The sequence below is a fragment of the Arachis duranensis genome, chromosome 6, assembly GCF_000817695.3.
Source record: "Arachis duranensis cultivar V14167 chromosome 6, aradu.V14167.gnm2.J7QH, whole genome shotgun sequence".
Lineage (NCBI taxonomy): Eukaryota > Viridiplantae > Streptophyta > Magnoliopsida > Fabales > Fabaceae > Arachis > Arachis duranensis.
In genome coordinates, this window is record NC_029777.3 from 6,308,624 (window position 1) to 6,334,806 (window position 26,183).

The window sequence follows — 26,183 nt, forward strand, 5'->3', positions numbered from 1 at the left end:
TCTTTCATATATGTTTAACGCTTATTGTGTTATTATATTAGTTTGGATCAAATATAATTCAATTAAAATTGCTATTTTAGTATTGATCAAATTGAAAATCAAACTTGTAAATAAGAATTTTTATCGGTCGCATAAAATCGAATTTATTTTGGTTCAAATCCAATTTTAATGGATAATTTAGATATATATAAATATTATATCAATTATATTTTTATAATTAAGTATAGATATAATACTCAAAGAGTATTTTTGTTTGAGTACTCTCTTGTATATTTATTACTAGAACAAAAAATTATGCCTTTTAAGATAAAAAAGATTTGATATAGTTTTATGTGTGTGTTCATGACTAATAGAAAAGTAGGTTGTGTGTGTTCATGACTAATAAAAAAGTAGGTTAAAATAATTTATTTTTTACATGATATGTGTGTGTGTTTTCATGACTAATAGAAAAGTAGGTTGAAATAATTTATTTTTTACATGGTATCAAAACATCCTCTAATACCTAATACCGACAAACAAATAACTATAACAGCATAACCAGAAAATAACTCTGTAAATATACCAGACTTCACACAAAAACTAAAAATTTATTTACCATGTGACCTCAATGTGAGTGATAATATAATATTTTTATGTATATCTAAATTATCCATTAATAATTCATCAAATTTATTTTTAATATTTTAAATATTAGGTACATCTACATATGAAAATTATTCATGTACTTTTATTAAATTGTTTAACATTATTAAAAAATTAATTTTATAATAATTAATATCAATTTTTTTATAACAAACATTTTAGGATTTAGAAGAGATAATTGCAAAACAAATTAAAGAAGGACATAAATAGTAAAAATAATAATATTATCCGATTTTTTTTATTAAATATTTATTTATAAAAAAAATCAAAAGTTAAGTTAATGGTAAGATATCTGCGCAATATACGGACAAGATAAATAAAGATTATAATAACACGAATGTAAAATATATTTGGGATACTATTTGAGGTAGAAATTAAAAAAAATATTGTTATAATTTGGAAAACTATATGTAAGTTTTTAAGCAAAGAGAAAAGAATTTTATTAAAAAAAAAAGATATTATGCTATTTTATTTTTCATGAGTGATACCGTGAAGATATGAATGATAGTTTGGAATATGTCATTTATTTTTATCATATAGACTAATGTTTGGTTTGTATTGAATATGAATAATGAAAAATAATTTTATGCGAAGAAACTGATGATTTATGAGTTGGAATAACAAATGCGAATTAATAAGGTTTAATTACTCTCTCAGTCTTTTAGTTATATTGAATTTTTAATTATATTTTTATGCTTTTTTTTAACTGAGTCCCTATACTATATCAGATTTTGTAACTAAGTCTTTATCGTAGCAAAAATGTTAGAATTAACGAAATATTCTATTTAACTATGCAGAATATCTAGTCAAGTATTAGACATATTCTTTTTCCTTATATTTTTAGGTTCTTTCATGCGCTTTTTTTTTCTGTTTTCTTTTACATTCACACATATGTTCTTCTTTTTCTTCACTCCTGATACTACGTCTTCTTCTTCTCCTCTTTTTTTATTATTTTTCACTTTCATGACCGTCGTTACTACCACCACCACCACCACCACTTCCTCCTCCTCCTCATCTTTCTACTTCTTTTCTCATTTTTTGTTCAGATTCAATTTTTATTTGTGTGCTTATTTTTTAATTGAGTTTGTGTGTCGCAATCATTAAAAATTTCGGTTCATCCTGGATTTAAATAAGGTGTACTTGGTCTGTGCTTGTTTTGAAACGAGTTTACATTCTGAATTTAATTTTTAATTCATTCTAAATATAATTTTGATTCATTTCTGAATGAATTATTTTGTTATAATTCTTCTTGTTTCACAATCTTTAGAGGAATAAAACCAAAAAAAAAGAAGAAAAAGCAAACAAAAAATCCTTAAAATTTCTCATCATATTCTTCTGTTTCTTGTTTTGTTCATCTAATCAAATAAAGAAGAAGAAACACATAATGTTGCAAATCACTTGATGGATTTGGATATGTTTTTGTTCATAATTCAATTTTGTTTGTGTGTTTGTTTTCGAATTAAGTTTGTGTGTCACAATCATTAAGTAATTTTGCTTCATTCTGGATTTAAATAAGGTGTATTTAGCAAGGTTGCGAGAACTGGACCGGTCAATAAACCAGTGGGATCACTGGTTTAATAGTTCACTGGTTCGATCGGGGTTCAACCGGTTTAATTAAATATTAAATAAAATTATTAAAAAACCTAAAAATAATTTTAAATATATAAATTCAATAATTTCTAACTTAATAAAATTTAAAATTTTACATAATAAATTATCCATAACTTAATATTAGAAGTTTACAAACAACTTCAAATATCAAAGTTTGTAACTAAAAACAAAAAAAAGCACATAATGACAAACCCATAATATTCTACGTTAAAAAATAATTACTAGCAAGTTTTCAAATAATCAAAGGTGCAACTCATCAAAAATCATAATCATCATTAAGTGTTCCAATATCTCCATCATAAACAGGTAATCCAAAGCCACCATCTTCAGATACTTTGTTACAAACTTTAATTTGTCCAGAAATTTTTGCAAGATCATATTTCATTCTATATATCCCCCCTCCATTGTAAGTATTCAAGCAGAAAATACATGTATATTGAGCCTTGTTATTTTTGTCATACTTCACTGTAAAATATTGCCAAGCTGGATCAGATTTATCCCTAGAAAAACCAATTTGAGAATCTTGAACAGGATTATCATGTGGTTGTGGGTTACTTTGCGATCATTCCATCTGTAACATACAAATTTACAAACAAATAAATTCAGCAACCAAAATAACCTCAAAAAACAGCAAATCATGAATCCAAAATAATCTCAGAAAATCATAAATTCAGCAACCAAAATCATGAAGTCCAGTAAACAAATAAATCATGAACAAATAACCTCAGAAAATAAAAAAATCATGAAACAGAAAATAAATAAATCAGAAAATCATGAAACAGAAAATTAGAAGGCGGCGAGGAGGAATAGAATAACAGATTATTACTTACCGGCTGCGAGATACGGTGGAGGCTGTGGTGGTCAAACCCATCGCTGTTATGGTTGCGAGACGCAGAGACTGCAGGACGCGGTGGCTGCGGGACACGGTGGCGGTGGGCTGCTCGATTGGTGGTGGTGGCTGCAATGGTTCTCACTTCTCAGAGAAGAGAGGAGAGATGAGTGGCTTGAATTGGTGATTTAGGGTTCAGACTTCACTTCAGCACTTGCCTTTCTTCTTTTTTTTTTATACACAAAACGGCGACGTTTTAGAGGGTGTATTTTCGAACCGAAAACCTCTAAAAATTGGACGGTTCTACCGGTTCACCGGTTAACTGCTGGTTCATCGGTTTTTTCATCGGTTTTTTGCCAGGCGGTTTCTAGGCTTGCCCGGACTGGCTACCTTACTGGTTTCCGGTTATTCCAGTTGAACCGGCCAATCCGGTTCGATTTTCAGAACCATGGTATTTAGTCTGTGCTTGTTTTGCAACGAGTTTATATTATGAATTTAATTTTTTGTTAATTTTGAATATAATTTTGGTTCATTCTAAATATAATTTAGGTTCATTATTAAGTGAATTATTTTGATATGATTCTTCTTGTTTCACTATCTTGAGAGGAATAAAATCAAGAAAAAGAGAAGAAAAATCAAACAAAAAAGAAGAAACAAGAAGAAAAAATTCTTCAAAACTTCTCATTATATTTTTCTTTTCTTGTCTTGTTCATCTAATCAAAAAAAGAAGAAGAAACATATAATGTTGCAAAATCACTTGATGGATTTGGATGTGTTTTTGTTTATGATTCAATTTTGTTTGCGTTATTGTTTTTGAATTAAGTTTGTGCGTCGCAACCATTAAGTAATTTCGATTCATTCTGAATTTAAATAAGGTGCATTTAGTCTGTGCTTATTTTGAAACGAGTTTTATTCTAAATTTAATTTTCGGTTCATTTTAAATATAATTTTGGTTCATTCTGAATATAATTTCGGTTCATTTCTGTTCTGCACAATTCAAAACTCTTCCTCCTCACCTTCTACTATTTTTTTACCAAAGAGAGAAGGAGGAAAAGAAAAAAAATACAGCAGCAACAACAATAAAAAAATGACGGTGCGCATGTAATCACGCTCTCTTAACGAGAGTAGTTTTTGTTGGTATTAGGCCTACTTGGATGAAAAAATATTTGGATATGTAGCATCCCTGTTTTTATTATTACAAGTGTAATAACCTGTGCCATACACGTGATAAAGTTGAAATTATAATAAAGTTGTTTTATTAAAATTAATTTAAATTATAATATTTTGATTAATAAAAAAGTAACATTTTTTTAATCTGGTATTAAGTGTATCAACTCTAATGTAATTATTAATTATTTTTATTAATTTATTTTTTTATACTCACCAACAAATATTTATATGTTGTTTTACTGTGAAGTAAAAATATATAAAAATTAGCTCAAAATAAACAATAATAAATTAGTAGAGAATTCGAATGCACAAATTTTTTAATAAACATTAAATAATTTAAAATCACTAAAAAATAACTCAATACTCCCAATTGATGTCTGCAAAATATGTACCTAAAATAACATTATGATAATTCTCAAGATATAAATGTAGAATAAGAATGTATTACTCATTAGTACTTATAATTTTTTAATTTTTTTAATTGATAGTAATAAATTTTAATAAATTTGACTAAGAGATTTAGAAATTATCTTCTTATTATAAACTCTCAAAAATTTCTCTATATAATACATTTATCATACAGTTATCTTCCAAGTATTCGTGATCTTGCAACAGCACTCGCAAACTATCTTTACTCTTGATAATGCAATAGATAATTGACCACTTATTTAGTTTAGGGTTGTTTGTGGATTTGGTGGTAACGCGTAGCAATTGTTAAATTGATAGTTGAAGTGGACTAAAAAACTCTTCTGTAAATAATTACTAAAGGACCCAAAATGAAAAAGCACCCAGATAGCTTAGTTAAGTGCATAGCACAGCACAACAGAATATATAGAATTATTTTTGTAATATCTATTTAATTTCTTTTTTATTTTTATCGTAGGTTATAGTTATTTTTAAAATATTTATTTAATATATAATGTGTTAATATTAAGAGTATTAAAAAAGATATATTTGTAAAAATAGATATAATATGATTACAAATATAACATAAATAAATTAAATAAGTAAAAGGTTAAACTAATATGCTTATTAATGCCTTTTTTTAAATTTTTAAATTGGAGAATAATTATGTAATCAATTGCTTGATGATCACGTAGATGATTGAGTATGGGTTGCAGATTGATCTCACAGTGTGCATCTTTTTTCTTTCATTTCTAAATGAAAGCAAAAATTAAGAGATATAAATAGTAATATATAATGAAAAAATAAAAAAATTGTATAAAAAAATAATTGTTACAAAAAAATCTCATTATGAAATATTAAAATTTTATATATTGCAAATCATGAACATCAACCACAATGTACTTGCCACTTCTCCCTATTTTTGACTATAATATAAGTTCTTTTTTATAAATAGTAATATATTATTAAGTTAATTTTTTATTATTTATATTATACATCTTATATTTGCCGTGATTAAATAAGGCATTATCATATTATATACATTTTTATCATGACTAGAATCATAGATTTTTGTTTTAATTTTTTAAGGTAGATATCAATATCAACTTACCGGAAATTACGATTAATTTAAAATTATATTATAATGATTGAAAATTAAAATTATTGATAATTAACATAATTATGTATTAAATGATGATATATGTATAATTATATGGGTTGCACATTGATCTCACAGTGTGTATTTTTTTCTTTCATTTCTAAATGAAAGCAAAAATTAAGAGATATAAATAGTAATATATAATAAAAAAATAAAAAAATTTGCATAAAAAAATAATTGTTACAAAAAAATCTCATTGTGAAATATTAAAATTTTATATATTGCAAATTATGAACATCAACCACAATGTACTGGCCACTTCTCCCTATTTTTGACTATGATATAAGTTTTTTTTTTTCGATAAAGAGAAATATGAGTAGAAAATCAACCATATCAATTAAAATTAAACTTATTAAATGATTGAAAATAAATAACATTTGATAATTATTTTAGCATTTAATTAAAATTTATTCCTTTATAATGAGATTGACTAATAATTTTTTAATTATTTTTATTGTATATTGTCCAATAAATTTTAATAAATAATATCTAAAATATGTAAATCAAATAACAATGATTAAAAAGATATATTTAACAAATTAAGTATGAGAAATAGAAATAAAAAATTGATAAAGAATAATAATTATGATTTATGAGTAAAAATAGTATTTTTATTTTGGAGGAAAAAAAACACACGAAAAATTGTTTAATAATTCGTGCCATACATGTGATAATAAAATTTTTATACATATATATTAATTATTTTCTGATGATGATTATTTTTTTAAGCCTACAATCATTCAATAATTTTTTATTCTTTATTATTAATATCATCGTATGTGTAATCTTCATAAATTACAATAATTTTTTTATTTATGTATACATATATATTAATTTTGTTAAATAATTCTAAATATTTTTTTATTTATGCATATATATATATATATATAGCAATAATTTTTTATTTTTTATATTCATGTATATTCTCTAATTTTCATTTATACCCATGATTAACAATTTTTTTAAATAGTGATGTTTTATTTTTTTTCTTTCACGTATCTTTATATGTTAGCAAGAAAAATAAAATCACGTATTGTGATTCTTTTTCTTTTATTACGCCTTAATCTTAATTAATCAATTTTGTATCCACACAATATAATTAAACTTTTAATCATTCTAATCTATTGATGAATTACACTTTTTTTTAATAATTGCATTACTAATCTGAAATAAAAAAAGGTGATACATATATCCAAGAAAAAAAATAAACTTAAAAATCGGAAAAAAAAGAAATTTTATATTAAAAAATTTAAAAATAACATATCCAAGAAAAATAGTCGTAATATATAAATTTAGGCAACACTTTAAATTTCTCTATAACTGATTTAATCAAATACCAATATTAGAAATAAATTATTTAAATAATATTTAATCTACTATAGTTCTTAGACACGTATAGATTAGAATCATTCTCGTAACGACAACCAACTGAAACAACATCATAAATTCGAACATTTAAAATTCATACAAATTCAGACCATCCCTTTGTTAAATAAGCTTCATTATCCGCTATTCATGCAATCTGGCAAGATATAAAATTGCCACACCGAAAAACTAAACTGACATTTATTCCCCTCAATGGTATTGCATTGATGCAAAAGAAGGTTGGTAATTTTTGAAAAAAAACTTACAATATGTTATAAATTATTTTAATTATGAAAAGCTCAAAATAAAAAAATTTGAATATATTTCCAATCGTTGAAATTGCATCTCTGAGTTTGACACAAATTTATGAAAACTAAACTTAAATTGAGAAAATTCAATCTCGTTATGTGCTCCACTCCAAAGACTTCCGAACAGACTAGAAAGCATGGAGGGGATGAAACTTGAACTTGGCATACAAAGCTCCGTGAAAACAATTTTTCAATAAAAAATCGAGCTACTCCCAAAAAAACTAACTTTAGCCACATTCCATTAGGTTGGTCATAATATGTGAGTAGATCCAATTATCCTTCCGTAAAATAGAGTTTATTGTCCCTTCGTTAGACGCTTATATCCATGTAATTAGAACCCGAATCAGTGAATACAACTTGAGATGGTATTTGATAGATGTAGTGCATTGTAAACGATTGCGGCAAAAGACAATCGCACTGGAACATTAGACGAAAAGAATAAATTGAAGTAAGAACAATCATTAAATTATCAAAAGAATAATATAATAGAATGAATATATAAAAAATACTATAAAAAATTATAAATTGTACTTTAAAATGATTAACTTTGATGAAAAACGAAGAATACATTCTTATTCTATAAAGTAGTCAAGGAAGAATAATAAATTAAAATAAAATAAATTGACTCTCATATCTAGACTCACGGCTCTCAGCTCTAGACTCACGAAAAAAAAATCACTATATATAGCCTTTATTAAAATAAAAATAATTATATAAATTAGTTATTATTAAGTTAATTTTTTATTATTTATATTATACATCTTATATTTACCGTGATTGAATAAGGTATTATCATATTATATACATTTTTATCATGACTAGAATCATAGATTTTTGTTTTAATTTTTTAATGTAAATATCAATATCAACTTACCGGAAATTACGATTAATTTAAAATTATATTACAATGATTGAAAATTAAAATTATTGACAATTAACATAATTATGTATTAAATGCTGATATATGTATAATTATAAAAAAATTATTGACAATTAACAAGTGAAAGTCACTAAACAATAAAATTAGTCATTTTAAATTAAATATTTTAATTATTGTGTTAATATATAATTAAATTTTTGTGTAAAATATAATGATAGTATACATTAAAGTATTAAATATTTGAATCCATTATATGTATATTCTTCCTTTTGGTGAATATAAATCCGTTAGTTAATACTTAATACTAAATATTTTGGAATTAAATCCTATTTTTAATTTCTTCAGTTATTTTTGTTGAAAGAAATATTTTATATAAATTTTGTTTGTTTATTTAGTTGGACGTTATTGGTACTGCATGTAGAAAGTGAATAATAAAATATTTTATTTTTGTGAGAAAATAGAAACAACTATGCATGCTTTTGTAAGTAAGGATCTGATATTTGTGTTCGAATCATTGATATCAAAGGAGCTGTGTATGCTTTTACATATTTGGAGTTAGCAACAATTGTGGGTTGTACCGGACAACATCACATCATTTTCGATTATTTTTTCAAAAAAGAACTACTGTCTTATTACCCTCTTTCTGTGATGCAATACCGTTATATGGTATTAAGTTAGTTCCTTTTAGGAAAATTATGGGATACTCTCCTCAACATCATTTTTTGGTTGGTAAGTGTATGATTTATGACAAGTACATAAGTGGTTTTTTTTTGTTTTTATGACAAAATATCACTAAGATGGGTGATTTGTGCACAATCTTCTGTTTGATATTTATTTTAGACATTGCTGAAGTTATGACCAGTGTAGAGGGTGAGAGAAAATATGTGAAGGATGGCAGACTTATTGACATGTTGATCATTCATATTGAGAATGACGGGTGCATTTTTTTTATGCCCTTACTCAACACTCAATATATTTATATAAGTAATTTTTTATTTTCTAAATAATTTACGTTTTCTCTATAGTTTAAAGCTTGATATCATTGTTCTCGGAAAGATGGTGAACCGGATCAAGGGTCTTGTGGCAGCGGGTGAGCAACAGCTACCGGTAGTTATTTTTCAATTTGCAAGAGTAAAAAATTTTCGAGGTATACGAGGATTTGACCACTATCGAATGGTTATATCTTATTGTGGCTATTTCTACTAATTATTGGGATGTGATTCAATAGGTATTTTTAGTTTTTAAATTTTATGGTGTGATGTTATATATAATAGTAATTTTTTTGTTTTTAAATTTTAGAGTGTGATACTACATGTCGTGGAAGTAAAATTATAAGTACTGTGTTTTGTGTTTTAATACTTTTGATCATGTGAAATTACAAGTGAAAATATAGAAAACAGTAATAACAATTCCGGCAAATGGTTGGCATTCTAGAAATTAAAATTTGAAGTGATAAAAAATATTATTATATACACGTAGATAAATTGTATCACCAATTTTTTATTTTTTTATTGTAAATTCTATGTTGAATTACTCAACAATTAATTAATCAATATATAATTTCAAGCTATATTTTTGTTATTATATAATATTTTTTATTATTTTATATTTGCAATAAATATTTTTTGTATAGCTCATTGTTAAAATAAAAAATTTTACTAATTAATTAGGTTCACAGTAGATTATAGTTATTTTTTTAAATCTAAGGACACTTTTAGTTACTTTTTATTCGATAATTTTTCTATTATGTATAATTGTACAACTCATTTAAGCAATAATTATTGTACATAGGTACCAATATTTTACAGAATATTATGTATGGTACCAATCTCTTGATAAATCCAGATGTTTCTGAGGCTGTGATGCTTCGAAAAAGGTATTGTACCAATATTGTGAATTATTTATGGTTGTGCATATTGACTGTATTTTTATGGCGTTGTGATTGATAAGTAGCGTGTACTATAGAGAGATCTCGCAGTACCTATCTGTGCTTTCTGGCAAACCGGCGTATGTTAATGAAGATGAAGTTTTATATTCTATTGAGAGGAAGACAATAAAGGAGTTACGTGCGGCTACAGATGTGAGTGCCTTATAGAAAACTACTTTTTTATGTTTGGTTCATTGTTTGTTTTTTTTTTTTTTTTTACTTTCAAACTGTTCCTATGTAGGTTGGATTCTATGTTGTTCTGGTCACTGTTCTTGATGTTGAACCCGTTCTAAGTTGGTGGTATAAATCTTGTGTTTGCAACATGAAGGCAGAAGCTAATGCGGATATATACTTCTGCGATGGCTGTAATAAGGACGTGAATAATGTGGTCGATAGGTATGACTCTAATTGGACTTATTTGTGCAATCTTTTCATAAAAAAGTAATAGAGTTATGTAATTGATTATGTCTCTTTTTAATTTATTTAGCAATATCTAGCTTAATACCAACAATTAGTAGATAATAAGAGAATAATTTATTAAAAACAAAAACTGCTTTGATTGATGAAAATATTGTCTATCCACAAAAAAAATGGCAAAATGAGATAGAGTGCATAGAAAAATTCATATACCTACAATAATTTTATACCAAAGTCTCACCTGCTAGACTAAAATCTAAAAAACTGATAAACCTAAAAAAATTGTGTTTGAGTATTTAAATTGTGTTGAATATAATTTTTATGAATTTATTGTAACTAAAGGGTGACAGGACAAGTGTTAATTGATGTTTTTGAATAAAAAAAGCAGGTATAAGTTGAATTTGTTGGTTTTTTATGATACTGCTACAACAACTTTTGTTGTGTTCGATAAGGAGGTCGCAGCTCTATTTGGATGGACCTGTACTGAGATGGTTAAAGAGTTGAATATATGTAGTTTCTTTTGTTGAAACCATTTGAATGGTTATGATGATTTAATATCGGATGTGAATATAGAAGATAATTTTATACCATCCTCATAAACTTTAGACGGTATGTAAAATTTTTATCTGTATGTTTATTTGCATCTTTGTGTACATCATGGACTAAATTGCATCGGTATGACAATTGAGTATCTAAAAAGAGTTCATTCGACAGATGTGTGGGATATAGAAAATCCTATTTATCAATGTCAAAACTGTAAAGAATGGATGTGGTCTGAAGAAAGGCTTGCTAAATTCAAATAGTCGCCCCAACCAAAATTTTCATTATGTTGTATGGAAGGAAAGATCGAACTTTCTTTACTTTCTGTGCCTCCTGATGAGCTCATTCAACTTCATATTGGAGGAAATCAAAGAAGTATTCATTTCCTAAAAAATATAAAGACATTTAATTCAATGTTTTATTTTACATCAATGGCCGAAAAAATTGACCGTGGGATGAACAATGGAACTGTTCCTCTAATTTTTAAGCTTGGGGGTCAAAACTACCATAGCGTTGGTAGCTTACTTTCTCCGGATAGTCTATGACCAACATTTTCCCAGCTATATATCTATGACACAGAAAATGAGATTGATAATCGGATACGCACACTTCGACAATTTTCATGCAACCAGTCAAACATTTTAGTTATTTTTTATCTGTGAGAGAAAATAACATAAAATTTATTATTTTTTTGTGTGCAATTCCAATGAAGCTATAAATGAGTGGGATAAGAAAATTGTGGCAATATTAAGAAACATACTAGACAAATATAATAGTTTGACAAAGAATTTTCACTATGCAAGAGATACGTACCAACAGGAAAATTGCACAAACATAAAGTTTAAATTGATTAGTAAAAGGACTATAGATGACAAGACATACAACTTGCCATCTGCATCTGAAGTGGTTGCATTGATTGTTGGCGATGTCGAACAACTAAGCAAAGATAGAGATAATATTATAGAGAGTCAAACTAGAAAGCTCCAACACATTGATGTTTTCACCCATCTTATTTAGCCTTGCAATATCCATTGTTGTTTTCGTATGGGGAAGATGGATTTCGTTTGGGTATTGTAACATCAGATTCTATCTCCACTAGACCTACAAAGAAAAATGAACAATCACTTTGCGACAATTCTTTGCTTTTCAACTACATACAGAAAAGGACAGGTGAATCTCCGTTAATTCTAAGATCAAAGAAATTATTCCAATAGTTTCTGGTAGATGCCTACACAATGGTAAAATCAGAGAGGTTAAAATTCTTTAGGTGTAAACAACTACAGTTGAGGGTTAATAAATACAAATGTTTGCATGAAAGTCTTATAAACGGGGATGTAGATGCTGCAAGACTTGGCAAAAGAATCATTCTTCCCATTTCTTTTACCGGTAGATCTAGGTACATGATGAATAATTGTAAAGATGCATTTGCAATTTGTAGATATACAGGATATCCTAGCTATTTTATCACTATGACCTGTAACCCTGAATGGGATGAGATAAAAAGAAAAGTAACTCCCATTGGATTGAAGGTCGAAGACCGCCCTGAATTACTGAATAGCATAAATTGCTCTTTTGCCTCCACATAAATTAATATTCAAGGTTGGTATTCCGGTGATGTTAATGAGGAATATTGATCAATCCAGTGGTCTTTATAATGGTACAAGGCTACAAGTTAGGAAGCTTGGAAATCATATCATAGAATGTGAAGTCTTAACGGGTAACAATGTTGGTCATATTGCTTTTATTCCATGAATGAATATGGTACCAACAAATAAAACTGTCACAGTTAGATTCCAACAAATACAGTTTCCCATAATAGTATCGTTTACCATGACAATTAATAAGTCCTAGGGACAAACTTTATCTCATGTTGGATTGTACTTGCCCAAACCAATTTTTACACATAGCCAACTATATGTGGCACTTTCAAGAGTTAAGAGTAAGAGAGGTTTAAAAATTTTACTTATGAATCATATAGGAATGTCTGCAAATTCACCTATCAATGTTATTTATAAAGAAGTTTTTAAAAAATAAGATTCTAATATAAATATTTTAATTTTATTTTAAATTATATATCAGTGTATAATTATTTTACTTAAAAAAAAGTGTAAAATGATTATTACTCACTATTTTTAAGTTAAACTTTGATTTTGATAATAATTTTATAAATATCTTAACATAATAATTATTTTGTGTTTTTTTTTTAAATATCCAAACATATAATTTTTTTTTTACTTTTATAAATTTTTTCGTGCTGAGCACAGGTTCATACACTAGGTTTACAACTAAAATGTACCACATGTCATTCCCTCGTTACAATTGAAATCAAATATTTTCCTCCAAAATTAAAGAGTTCCTCCCTGCTCCTTCTTCCTTTCTCTATTTCTTTCATTCCTTCAGCCACTCTATCTATTTTATATATCATTATCAATTATCAATATCAATGACTAATTACTAATTTGACAATCAAAATGTGCAACATTCTTTAATTGCATTAAAATTAAAATTAAAATATTAAAATTGAAATTGAAATTGAAATATACCTATATTATGTATCATATATTACTATCTAATTTAATAATCAAATGTGTCACATGACACTCTCTTATTAAAATTGAGAGAAATTTTTTTTAAATTAATAAACTCCCTAAATTCTCTCATCTACCTCTCTGTATTTTTCTATTTCTCTTTACTATTTTTACTCTATATATAATTTATATTTTATATTAGTAATTTGATAAATCAAAATATATCATCCCATATTTTTTTACAATTAAAATAAAAAATTTTCTTCCAAAATTAACAAACTCTCACTCTCATTCTCATTCTTCATCTTTATCTTTCTCTCTCTTTTCTCTCATTCTCGATTTTTCTATCTTTCTCTTCTACAAAAAACAAAATTAACAAAATAATATAATTCAAATAAAAATATTATTATTATTGTTATTATATACATAATTTTTTAATTTTTTATTTAGTTTTAAATTTTTACCGCTTATCTTTCTAATCTATATTTTCATTTCTCCTCTTTCAAATATTTATTACATATAATTTGGAAAAAATACTAATGTTATAACTAAAAATTAGAATCAAGATTCAATTGTTTTAAAAAAAAATAATTATGAGTTAATTTTATAACTATTCGTTTAAATTTTTTGATACTAATATCTAATTATATTTTTATATACATAGAGAGAAAAATATTATTTTTAAATAACAAATATAAAAATTAATTATTTTTATTTGTATAACAGATTAACCGTTAAACCTAATTAAATGTAAAAGTATACACGTTAAATTGTTTTAAATTTTAGTTTATGAATGTTAAAATTAATTATTAATAAAAAATTAGACTTTTCATATAAAATTAATAACTAAAAATCTTCTTATTTGATTTTTTATCTACAGATATCTTGATCTTCTTAGTCAGAAATTTTTGTCAACTTACAATTTTATTTTGCAAAGTAATTTAATTTTATAAGTCTTTTATACCTACATAATTTATACTGTCAGAACAAAATAAACTGTAATTTTAAAAAATTTATATTTTTATAATATTATTACGGATAAAAATACTAATACATATATGTTGCTTTCAAGTTTCAACATTTTACTTTGGTTTTGTATTACTTTACGTGTCCGATTTTCAATGAGGAAAGTGTAATTTAATGAACTCCATCCCGAGTGGAACTTCCATATTATTGATTTGGTATAGAAAGAACCTAGTAACAGCCATTTTTGTCCAATCTATTCAATCCCAAGTCAACTGCAGACATAACCATATTTTACGGCTCGGAAATTTAATTGACATTTTCAATAAGAAAATTTTCTAAAATATAGTATCACCGACCATTTTTTTTCCTTTTCTATTCTCCGTTAAAACACTTTTTCATAACCTAGATTTGATTTGTCAAGTCATTTTACTTGTAACCCAAAATTGCTACATTCATTATCATAGGCACCAAGCAAATTTGAAGGCAGCTAGCCAAGAATTAAATAGATAATAATTATTCAAAATGATTGGAGCAAAAAAGAGAAGAGAAAAAATTATCCCGATGATCTCCATATCCTTCCCTCCAAAGAAACCACCATAACAGATACATCATCATGATATTTACGCCTATCTCCATGAGGAATATCAAGCAATTCATGAAAATCCATTCCTACAAAATTTAACAATAAATATATAGATATATAAGAACCAAATCAATTGACCCAAGAATAATTTATTCTCACAAGATTTTGTCATATTGGCATAACAGCTAGGGAAATTTTCAAGTACTCTCGTGGTTTTAACCATTGATCTCAATCATGTATATATTTTATGATTGAGATCAATAGCTAAAACTACTCGAACACCGATATTTTTGGAATACTTGAAATGCTTCTGACACTAAACCCAACAGATAGTATAATGTCATAGTATTTGTTACAGGTAAAGTCCTCATGTAGAAGCTACGTTAGATCTGATTAACTACCGAGTGAAAACTATATTTTAATTACCATACGTCCATTCCCAACCAAACTTTAGTTAACAAATTAGGTATCCTTTTTTTGTTAGCACATGAAAACCTTAAATTAGGTATCTATTGTTATTTCTGATATTCAAGATAAGAAGCTTCAAAGTGTGTAAAAAACTGACCATTCTTCTTGGCAGCACGGAGAAGAAGCTCCGCGATAAGATATTGAGCAGGATCGCCACCGGGGACATTTTCCATGAACCACGTAACATGGGCAACTACCTCTTCATTGCTGAAATATTGGTAAAGCCCATCGGAGGATAGTACCAGGAACCGATCACTTGAGCAAAGCCGATGATGAACAACGGAAGATGTGCAACTTAGGTAAGGAGCATTGCCCACATAATCAACTCGAAACATCTCCAGTAGAGGTTCATTGAAAGATGGCTAAATAATACGATTCAAGTTAGTAAAAAGGTTTGAAGAACTATGCATATTCCTCAAAGCAACCTATAGCCAGCAACATATAGGCAGCATTGTAATGAACAATTAGCACACTCAAAAATCATTATTTAATATACCATTATCCTTAATTAAGTTATGAGGGACGTACTTCAGGAATCCAGCACCAAATGCTCTGGTGACTTTTAATTGTCCTTTCACTCTATCATTGAATATGGCTTGATTATCATCTGGGTGTTCTGCTCTTATTCTAAACACTTCCTGCAAGAGAAATTGAAAAAAAAATAATCAGCAAAAGAATAAAACCAACATCTTAAAAATATGAAAACTTTTCTTTCTAGTAAAGGCTTATAATTAATCATGTTCATATATAGCACCACACAAACTTTTCCTTTTAATTTACTCTTATCCATTTTTAGAAGTTTCAATCAAACTATCTAGTCTAAATAATAAGGTCAATCTTGTTCTTGACTGCAATATGTGTTGCACGTGTAAATCATGGATATAAAGATATGCAGACATTGCTCACAAAAAAGGGGATAGTAAAAAATATTATGATGATGAAATATGAATAAAAGCCAATGAGACAGAAAAAACTGAAACATAAACAAAATTATTCAAATTCCATACATAATATAGATCATATTGTCTACAAATGAAAGGCTTCTCCAAATTTTTGTTATAGTATATAACTGTCTATTGAATAACAGGGAAATCCAAATGACAAATTAACAATTACTTCTGATCCATATAGCTGCAGCTAATCATGGAAAATGTTCTCCTCAGTATCTCCCAGAAGCAAGAATTTCAGTGTTTGAAAGGTCAAATTCAAAATCCCCCCATGTGTAAACAAATATGAATAAATTGTTGAAAATACGTGTGCAGGGACATGAACAACTCACACATACACATGCAAGCACCAAGAAGTAGAACGCAATTCAATAACTAATGTATGTCTAGTGGATCACATTTCAGAATTTCAAGATGTGACCACAATTCCTTAGCTTCTCAAAATAAATATCATTTGTTATTTACTTCATTGATCAACAAAAACATTTCTTTTTCTGAAAAAAAGAAGGAAACAGACCTCTTCAATACTTGTGCTGTGATCTGTTGAAAGCTGAACAGCCCTCATTTTCAGTCCACAAAGGGATATCTCTCTATTTTTGTTCATCATGTTAAGACGACTGTTTATGTTGTGCATTGGAGACTCCTCTGAAATTCTATCCAGCTCCATGCCAACTAATGACTCTCTAGATCGATTTCTATGCCTCACGTCATCCTTGATGAAGCTTGGATTGGGATGACGATCATTTGGTCTTTCTTGCGCCAAAATTACACGGCTGTCTCCAACATTCATTACATAAACATCCTGATCCTTCATTAACATCACTAAAACACAAGATCCCATTAAGGCAAGCTCTGGATTTTTATCTAGATTATTCTCAACCATGTCCATGTATGCTTCTTCCGTTCTTTCAAGAGCTTGTGCCATTGCTCTTAAAACTGCACTATGATCTACGCCAGACTTGCATTTTCTAATAGGCCCCAAGGTTTCTACTATTTTCTTGTCAACACAGGCTTCTTCCCTATGCCAATCATAATTCCATGGAAAGAGGTTTTTGCGCAAGGACTTCTGCTTCCTGTACATGTTTCTGATTTTCATACTGATATACGATTTTCTCGGATCCTGCCTTTGTCCTTTAACAGAAAAAGAAGCAACAGGAACTTGGTTGTTTGAACTAAACCCAGTGCCTCCATTTTCTCCCGATGTAGTAGGGCCTTCATCCTGATGTCTAGGTCTATCTTCTTGTCTTATTTCCCTAGCAATGGAAGAATCCTTACCTTGCTCTGAGACTGACAGAAAACCCTGTTCGTCCCAAGATTCCATCTGAAGTAACTCATAAAGTTTCATGCTTTTTCTACCTTGACCATCCAATCGGGAGATACTAGGACTTCCACAATTAAGCTGTTCCACCTTCACCTTAACGTCAGTGTTTTCCTCCACTATCTCACTGTTAGATGATTGATCCTTGACCTTAGCTGGACAAGAATCTTCCAAACAGCAAGAACTTTCCGACATTTCCTCTCTTTTGCATTCTGGAGGAACCATTGCATTCACTCTTTTATGGACTTCGGGTTCAAATGGATTGACAGTATTATATTCATAATGCCAGAGCAATCCCTCTAATTCCTTGTCTATAAATCTATAAAGATTGCTCATCAGAAAATCAGGTGCATCTGGTCCACTAAAACCGTCATATATCCCAATAAACAGCCACCCTTGTTCTTCAGAAAGTACAACATGCACCCTATCTTCACCAGCCTTGCCATGAGCCCACTGCAAATTGTGGGTTTGTTTATACTCAAATTCAACACAATCTCTTGAGACTTCAGGCCGAAACTTTGCCTCTTTGGAATTCCAAGCTAGTTGAGTCACAGGGTGAAGGAATAACCGTTGCATCCAACTACCACCCATCGAATGCTTAGAGAAAGTCCGAGAAAGAGAGTTTCTCATAGGTCCACTTACACTTCTCATCAGGCGGTGGAGGTGCGGCCTTCGGCGACCACGAGCAAGTGGTGCGGAGAAGTTGGATTTGTCAGTGGCATCAAGAGGACCAGACATAACCCCCTTCTCCATGGGCCCAGACATGAAGCCACCACCCTTATCCAAAGGACCAGAGGCAAAACCCCTCTCCAAAGGTCCAGACATGAAGCCATTCAAAGGTCCAGAGCCACGGGGAACAGGCTGCAAAGGGATTGCAGCAAATGAGGCAGTTCCCTCAAACGACGCAGCAGGTTCTAGAAAATTACTAGCAAGTAGTGCATTCTGGTTACCGGTCCTGGCAGTTGAAACATTGGCACTGACCGAAGCCCCTGAGATTGTTTTGAATGTGGTCTCAGGTAAGTTCTTCCCTGGCTTGTGTGTGGCAGAAGAATCTTCAATGCCATCATTCCTAAATGACCCACTCAATGTCTCCGAATCAAGGGTGCTAGAATCTAGTGTAAACCTCTCAGAATTTGATGGGGTAATAGCAGGAGATTCAAAAATGGATGGCCTAACATAACAAAAAGAGTGGCCTAAACCTTCATCTAATGGCTCCAAAAACTCCAAATCAACCCCATTCTTGCCGTTATATGGCACCAAACAGCTAAAAACGCGAGAAGTTCCATTACCCATTATTGCAAATGCAAACACCCCTGATACACAGAGAGGCCAATACAATGTTTCTGTACCTTAGCAACATTAGCAAACAGATACACAAACAAGAAAGCCACTTCTCAAAAACAGCATAAACCCTTTATTGCTGTGATTACACAGGTGACCATGCACCATCATTGTAATCATCAACATCATCATAACCATCAAATTCCTAAGCTGAGAGCGATGCAACCCATGTGATGTTTGGGAAAAAGCTAGCATAAAAAGAAGCCAAAACACTATCTTGCGAAGTGGGTGTGAATCAAACGAAAGAACACCATCGAGTGAATACTTAAAGCAGCAAAGTCAGGTTTTTGCACAAGAATGTTAACGATCTAACCTTGTGGGCACTCCACATGAATGAAGTTGTGGATCGGGGCACACTTGCAAACGGATCTAAGAGCACTAAACACAGTGAATTGAAGACATCAGAAACAAACGCACCGGTCCCATTTTGAAAATCATGTTTTTTTCTTGTTCTTTGTTTCTATTTTTAGCCGAAAAATATAAACTTTATGGAGGGAACAGTGTTGGAGTGCAGAAATTGAATGGCGGAGGTTCAGAGGGAGAGAGCGAGTGAGGATTATAATGGAAGAAGTTAAGAGGGGGAAGAGGTGTGAAATGGAGGAGTATGCGGTTTGACTAATGAGGAAAGCAACGCGAGAGACGAGAAGAGAAAATAAGAGAAGACAAGACGCAGCAGAAAGAGGAAATTTGGGGTTTCTTCTGCCTTTGCAATAAGTAAACGAAATAAATATTAAAATAATAAATTAAAAATTGGAGTTTAATTATAGAATAATTGGTACTAATATTTACTCTACTAGTCCATATCAAATAACTCAACTTTTTTATTTTCTTTTCACAAATACATATTTGGTGAATGCTATAGACCAGACCACAGTGCTTAAGATATGGTTCCTAACTTATTTAAAAAGGCAAAAAAATAATATTTAATAAATTTTAAATATTTTACTTTTGTTTTATATATTTTATTTTTTATTTATAAAAATAAATTAGACAATTTAAACATCACAATAAAAGACACCATAAAATCTACCTAAATATTTAATAAATAAAAGGAAGATAATATTATTTTTTTACTATTTATGTCCTCTTTTGTTGTGAAATTATCTTCTAAAACATTCAGAGAGTGCATCACTACGTTACAAGATGTGGTGTACCAGTTAGGCCTTCAGATTTACGGTGAGTACGTCAGTGGATGTTTGATAGCTTTTGAGACCTATATTGAGGGCGGTCGACTTCCGTGGACTTGGTTTGAAGAGCTACTCAAAGTGTTACTTTTGGCGAATTATATTGATAAATTCACTATGAAATGCACATGGATGCAGGAGATATTCAGTAAGCTGCCTCAGGGTGCAGATGATGAGACTATTAGGAGGTATGTGAGGGCGTACATCATGATGTTGTTGTCGAATTAGTTGTTTGGGGACAAGTCTGGGGCACATCTTTACATCCGGTGGCTGCCCTACATAGCTGGATTAAAGAACTTGGATAGATACAGCTGAGGTTCTGCCACACTTTCATGGTTATATCGATGTATGTGACGTGTTGCCAATAGGCACATTGTTAAGTTGGCTGGTCCGTTACAACTACTTCAGTCATAGATCTTTTGACATTTTCCGACTTTCAGGCCTCCCGGGTTTGATGCATTTTATTAGCCGTTGGCCTCGAGTACTTATGTTTGTTATGTTGGTTAATAATCGTTTGACTAGTGTGCTATTATTAAAATAATGTATTTGATGGCAGGTGGTCGAGATATCAACCATCATTGAGCAAGAAAAGGACTAGAGTGCAATATTAGAGGCGGAGGATAGACTTACTGCAAGATGTAAGTGTTAGTTAAGCGTGAATATAAAATTTTTACCTATGATGATTTTATGTTTAAGTAATGATGTGTATTATTATTTTCCTTTTACAATTCTTATTGATGCCTTATAGCTCAGCCGAAGTAGTTTAGGTAGTGCATCCTGAGATACTAGAGCCTCAGCATACTTAGTTGTGGAGAGCGGTAACTGCATTGATATACTTTGCGGTAATAGAGTGACATTAGGTGAACAAGGTCTTACCATAGCTTAAGGGAGTTCAGCATCGACCTCGTGCAGTGTTGAACATAGATTTCTTGATGGTGAAGGACGGCAAGTGGTGACCGTTGGTTCCCTCACACCTTACAGTCTTGGCACCTCCACTGGGCTAACAGAGCCCAACGTGTTCTCCGGTTTGATGTCGTTGCCAGCCCCGAGCAATCATAAGGGTTCCTGGACTGGTGGTATGCACATGGGCATAGGTTCTTGTCGCCGGAGGTCTTCCTCGGTGACCCCAAAGGTGTACTAATTCTAGCAGAAGCTACAAAGAGAAATCCAGGACAGGCACCTCCCATGGACCAGGTCCCTGATGTCCCAGACAGACGTCGTGTTGAGCGTTAAGTCTGCGCTGGTACACGAGGAAGTGATCATGATTGAAGGTGGATTGACGATGAGATTGTCGTGATGGAGAGGTGGGGTCAACACCCTAGGTGACGAAGGGCTTGTGATGGGCGTGGAGGTAGAGGTGGTCGTGCTGGCAGAGGCGATGATCAAGGTAGAGGTGCTGATGGTGGTGGTAGTGGTCGTGCAGATGGTGGTGGTGTGATAGTGATGACGATAGTGGTGCAGGTGGCGGTGATGATGTGGTACTAGAGGTGGTGGTGACAATCGAGGTGTGTATTTTGTTCAGGGATCGAGTGCTTATGCAGCAGAAGGGACCAGCTAGTCATATATAAGCCTGGGTCAACTGTTTTCAGATGTCATTAGTCCTATGAAGTTGGAGAGGGGGTTTGGAGGTTTACAGTTCTTTGATGACTTACATGTGATGCTATTGGAGGATGACACGGAGTGTGCCAAATCTCATGTCACCAGTTCCCAACCATACGATACAGTTGATCTGAATGAGCCACCGAGTGGACCAATATATGATCCTTTTGCTTTAGGAGGACGCCCCCTCCGCAGTTGCCACAAATCCCCTAGCACCACCTACCCCAAAGGGAGATGAGGATAAGGTACCTTTAGCTCAGAAAGAGTAGAGGATCAGGCGTCGTAAGCGTTATTTTACAGGGTTCCACCTCTTTTGATGTTGTGTGTTACATTTAGTAGGATGCACGTTATTATATTTTGTACTTTGCTTTTGAGATGACCAATGAATATGTGGGACTTATGTACGTTGTCATATTTTTTACTTTGCTAATGTATGGTTCACGTTAAGTTCAATATCATGCATTAATGAAACTAATTTGTGACTAATGTATGAAAGAAACAATTGAAACATTCCCCTCATATGTAAATAGAGTATCACAAAAAGTGAAGATTACATGAAGAAGACATAAACCTAAAAAACCAAAAATTACACAAAGAGTACCCTAAACTTAAACAATTGAACATTACACAAAGTATACAAAAACAACTTGAAACAGAAGGAGTACATAAATCTAAACATAAACTAGCCCTATGCATTGCCTCCAACCCTAGGATTCAGGTTTACCCCTCCCGGTGGACACCTCCTTCTATTATGGTCAGGTTGTTTGTAAAGTCCACATTACTTCGGCCTATTTGGATCCAGCTCATCCATGCTAGTACGTATCCTAGTAGTCCTTGGGCAACCTTCAGATGCACGTTTCCTAGTGGAATCGAAGATGACTGTGGGACCATCATATGGTGGCCAAAACCCTTTTAGGATCAGAGGATTGAATACCATTCGGTAAACATTGAATACCGTGCTAATGCAATAGACGTCATGGATATAAGTTGCCCAACTCTAGGGTGAGTATGCACAGCAAGCCAATGCATGGTGGCATGGATAATGAAGTGCCTAAAAGTATCCACAGTCGCATGTCTGATCCCTCAGTGAAACTCTGTAAGAGCCTAGTGAGAAGTTACCCGTTGGAGTAGTCTCTGCCACGTTGAACTTAGAATTGGCCTGTCATAAAAATTCATCGTGAAACACCTTGATGCCTTCAAATTAGCTTCTATTGCCTCCATAAGATGCTAACTAAACTGCTGCCATATTCTTAATTATGCCTCTGCCTCTCTTCCCTTTACGAACAAAGAGCTCTGCTAACTTTCCATAAGTAGACTTCACCATCGAATAAACTGGGAGGTTCCTAACACCTTTTAGGATGGAGTTAACACACTCGAAGATATTAGTTGTTATATGCTCGAACCTACAACTTTCGTCTCGGTGTTGAGTCCAATCATACATTGCTGGGGCTTTGTTTCAGAGGATGTCAAACCAATACTCAAACTCCACCCCAGTCTTGGCGTAAGCAGCATTCACCAAGAAGCTCCTTGCATCCTTGCCCTTAAAACTCAGTGCAAAATTTGCAGCAACGTGTCGGATACAAAATGTACGATATGTAGTCGGAGGAAGCCATCCACCATATGGAGCCTCCAATGCGGCCTTGATTCTATTGTGCTTATTCAATATGACTAGAATACCTGGCTGAGGCGTTACGTGTTGACGAAAGTGAGATAGGAAAAATGACCATGACTCGGTATTCTCACCCTCTACAAGTGCGAAGGCAATATGAATGATATTAGAGTTCCTATCCTGAGTAATTGCAACCATCAATGTCCATCTATATTTGCCGTACAAGTGAGTCCCATCAAAGCTAACCAATGCATTACAATGCCTAAAGGCCTCAATACAAGATGGGAATGTCTAAAGAAGCCAATGAAAATAAGCAGATGACTCGTCAACTTGGCCTCCAAGTCGCACAGAACTCATCTTCAACACTATATCACTATCTGACATCGTTATCTGCACACCTAGTATCCATCTCAGCAACTCGTTGTATGACTCTTTTCAATCCCTATAAATCTGCGCCACAACCTTTTCCTTAACCATCAAAATCCTCCTGTAAGTTAATCTAAATTCAAAGTGAGCCTCAGTTGCATTCTGCAATATCTTGATCGATACTGCCGCATCAGCTCTGATCATAGGAAGGATGAAAGCAGATATAACATGATAATCAAGTTTCGTATGATCACTAGATACCGACATGGCCAAACATGTATGCGGCCCATTATACCTTCTTACCTTCGAAATTTCCTTCCACTGGCGAACAGTGATTTGAATCAATCACCTGCAACCGTTTCCAAACTCCTTACACTTTTCATGGTACTTGACATGATATGATTCTAGTACTTTGCACTCAACCACACGGCAGATGCTATAAGTCTTCACACTTAAAATGACATGCTCTATATTCTGAATTGTTGACCAACTTGGAACTTAGCTAGACATGATGTATCTTGTGTATCATGTGCCCCCAAATCTGGATTCTACATCCGGAACCCTTGTTGTGTCATGGACTCCAAGTGTAAAGTCAAAAAGTGCAGGGGATATTAGTGACTTCCCGAACTCGATGCTCCACAAGTTCGGACTGAAATATTCCTCCCTTGATCATCATCGGTATCATCGTTAATCATAGCGGACTCCACGTCATCGTCATTCCGCAGTACATCTTTGATGGCATCTGGTTGTCCACATCCCCTGAACCCGGGATCATGATAGCAGTACCCACCATCGTACTAGCAAGTTGACCGAAGGATCAATTATCACCTATTTCTCTATTGTCACCGCAATTTAGATTAGCTACGAATGACGAAGATGCCACCAACCCTAGTTCAAGTGCAATGACAGGCACAAATAACGAGAAACCAACAGGCATTGAACTTGAGACTCCTGGCATTGCTAGAGATTGAATATTCCGATTTGATTCGTCTGAACTACTGACCACATCTCCAAATTTGGCCAATATCTCAGGGATTCTCATTTTGAAAAACTGACGACGACAGTGAAATAACAATTGTAAATGTTCGTCACTGTCTACTACAAAGAATTCGTACTTCACAGTTCACACCATCTCAAACAATAAAAATCAAAATTTTATAAAATAACTTCTTGACTCGTTTCATGCAATGCAGTCCCAATTTTTGGATTATAAAACTCTGAAACTCAACAAAACTTGTCGAAGAATTGATAAAGACACTCAATGAATCCTTATTAGTGAATTTTATTCCCTCTTATATATTTTTTTAACCATCCCTCTATAGTGTACGATAACTAAAAAAAATATCTTTACTAACTATAGTGAGTGTCACTATAATAAAGAATTAATGTTTTGTTCGTATATATATAGGTTGGGCTCATAACTAAATCGAATTACTAAAATTCAATTTAAGTGTGGTCAGCTTCAGTGATAAATTGATTTCTTTAAATTTGATTTACTTGGTTTCACTAATTTAACATAAATCGAAACAGTTACATTCGATTTACCTAGACATGCAACTTCCCAACGTGAGTCCACTGCTAAATCAAAATTATTGGTTTCGATTTACTATACGTGCCCTAGTTCGAAGCATATTAATTCGATTTACATAAAGAGGCTTAAAATCAAATGAAATGAATTTAATTTATATAGTATAAAGACACTTACGTAACACTCTTTGCTTTAGGACATTTAAGAAATATTAGATCTTTAACCATTTCTTTAGGTGATTTACTCACACTTTTATATAATAGTCTATTAATGTATAAAGAGAAAGAATTTTAATAAATTTTTCACCTTTACATAATTAATAAATTATTTATTTACACTTTATAAATTTAGTTAAAACGTCCTCTTTTTACCTAAATTAAGTATCAATATAACAAAAGAAAATAATCATTTAATCTACTTATATATATTATGTAAATTAACTTTTTCAATAAATTTATATTAATATTTTTGTAATCAAATTATACATGAAGGT

At 31.2% G+C, this 26,183-nt stretch overlaps 2 protein-coding genes across 2 annotated transcripts; both read right to left on the reverse strand.

Annotated features, from left to right (window-relative positions):
* Window positions 1-15,173: 15,173 nt before the first annotated feature.
* LOC107492269 (protein phosphatase 2C 32) lies at window positions 15,174-20,087 on the reverse strand. The gene is given in 5 exon segments (XM_052262918.1): window positions 15,174-15,234; window positions 15,281-15,416; window positions 15,896-16,160; window positions 16,323-16,436; window positions 17,263-20,087. Coding segments are annotated over 5 exon segments (2,670 nt in total). The 5' UTR covers window positions 19,357-20,087.
* Window positions 20,088-23,643: 3,556 nt separating this feature from the next.
* Window positions 23,644-25,204, reverse strand: LOC110272930 (uncharacterized). Its single transcript, XM_021125680.1, has 5 exons — window positions 25,050-25,204; window positions 24,813-24,921; window positions 24,512-24,636; window positions 24,259-24,358; window positions 23,644-24,087 (listed from the first exon to the last, which is right to left on the reverse strand). The coding sequence occupies exons 1-5, from the start codon at window positions 25,202-25,204 to the stop codon at window positions 23,644-23,646; spliced, it is 933 nt and encodes a 310-aa protein (XP_020981339.1).
* Window positions 25,205-26,183: the final 979 nt, after the last annotated feature.

Bases quoted from the DNA above. Each gene is read 5' to 3' on its own strand.
- LOC110272930 (XM_021125680.1), bottom strand. From the start codon at position 25,204: ATGAGAATCCCTGAGATATTGGCCAAATTTGGAGATGTGGTCAGTAGT. The intron at 24,637-24,812 runs GTCCGAACTTGT...TCAACAATTCAG, and splicing joins ATCAAGGGAGGAATATTTCA to AATATAGAGCATGTCATTTT. The intron at 24,359-24,511 runs GTGATTGATTCA...TCCTATGATCAG, and splicing joins GAGTTTGGAAACGGTTGCAG to AGCTGATGCGGCAGTATCGA.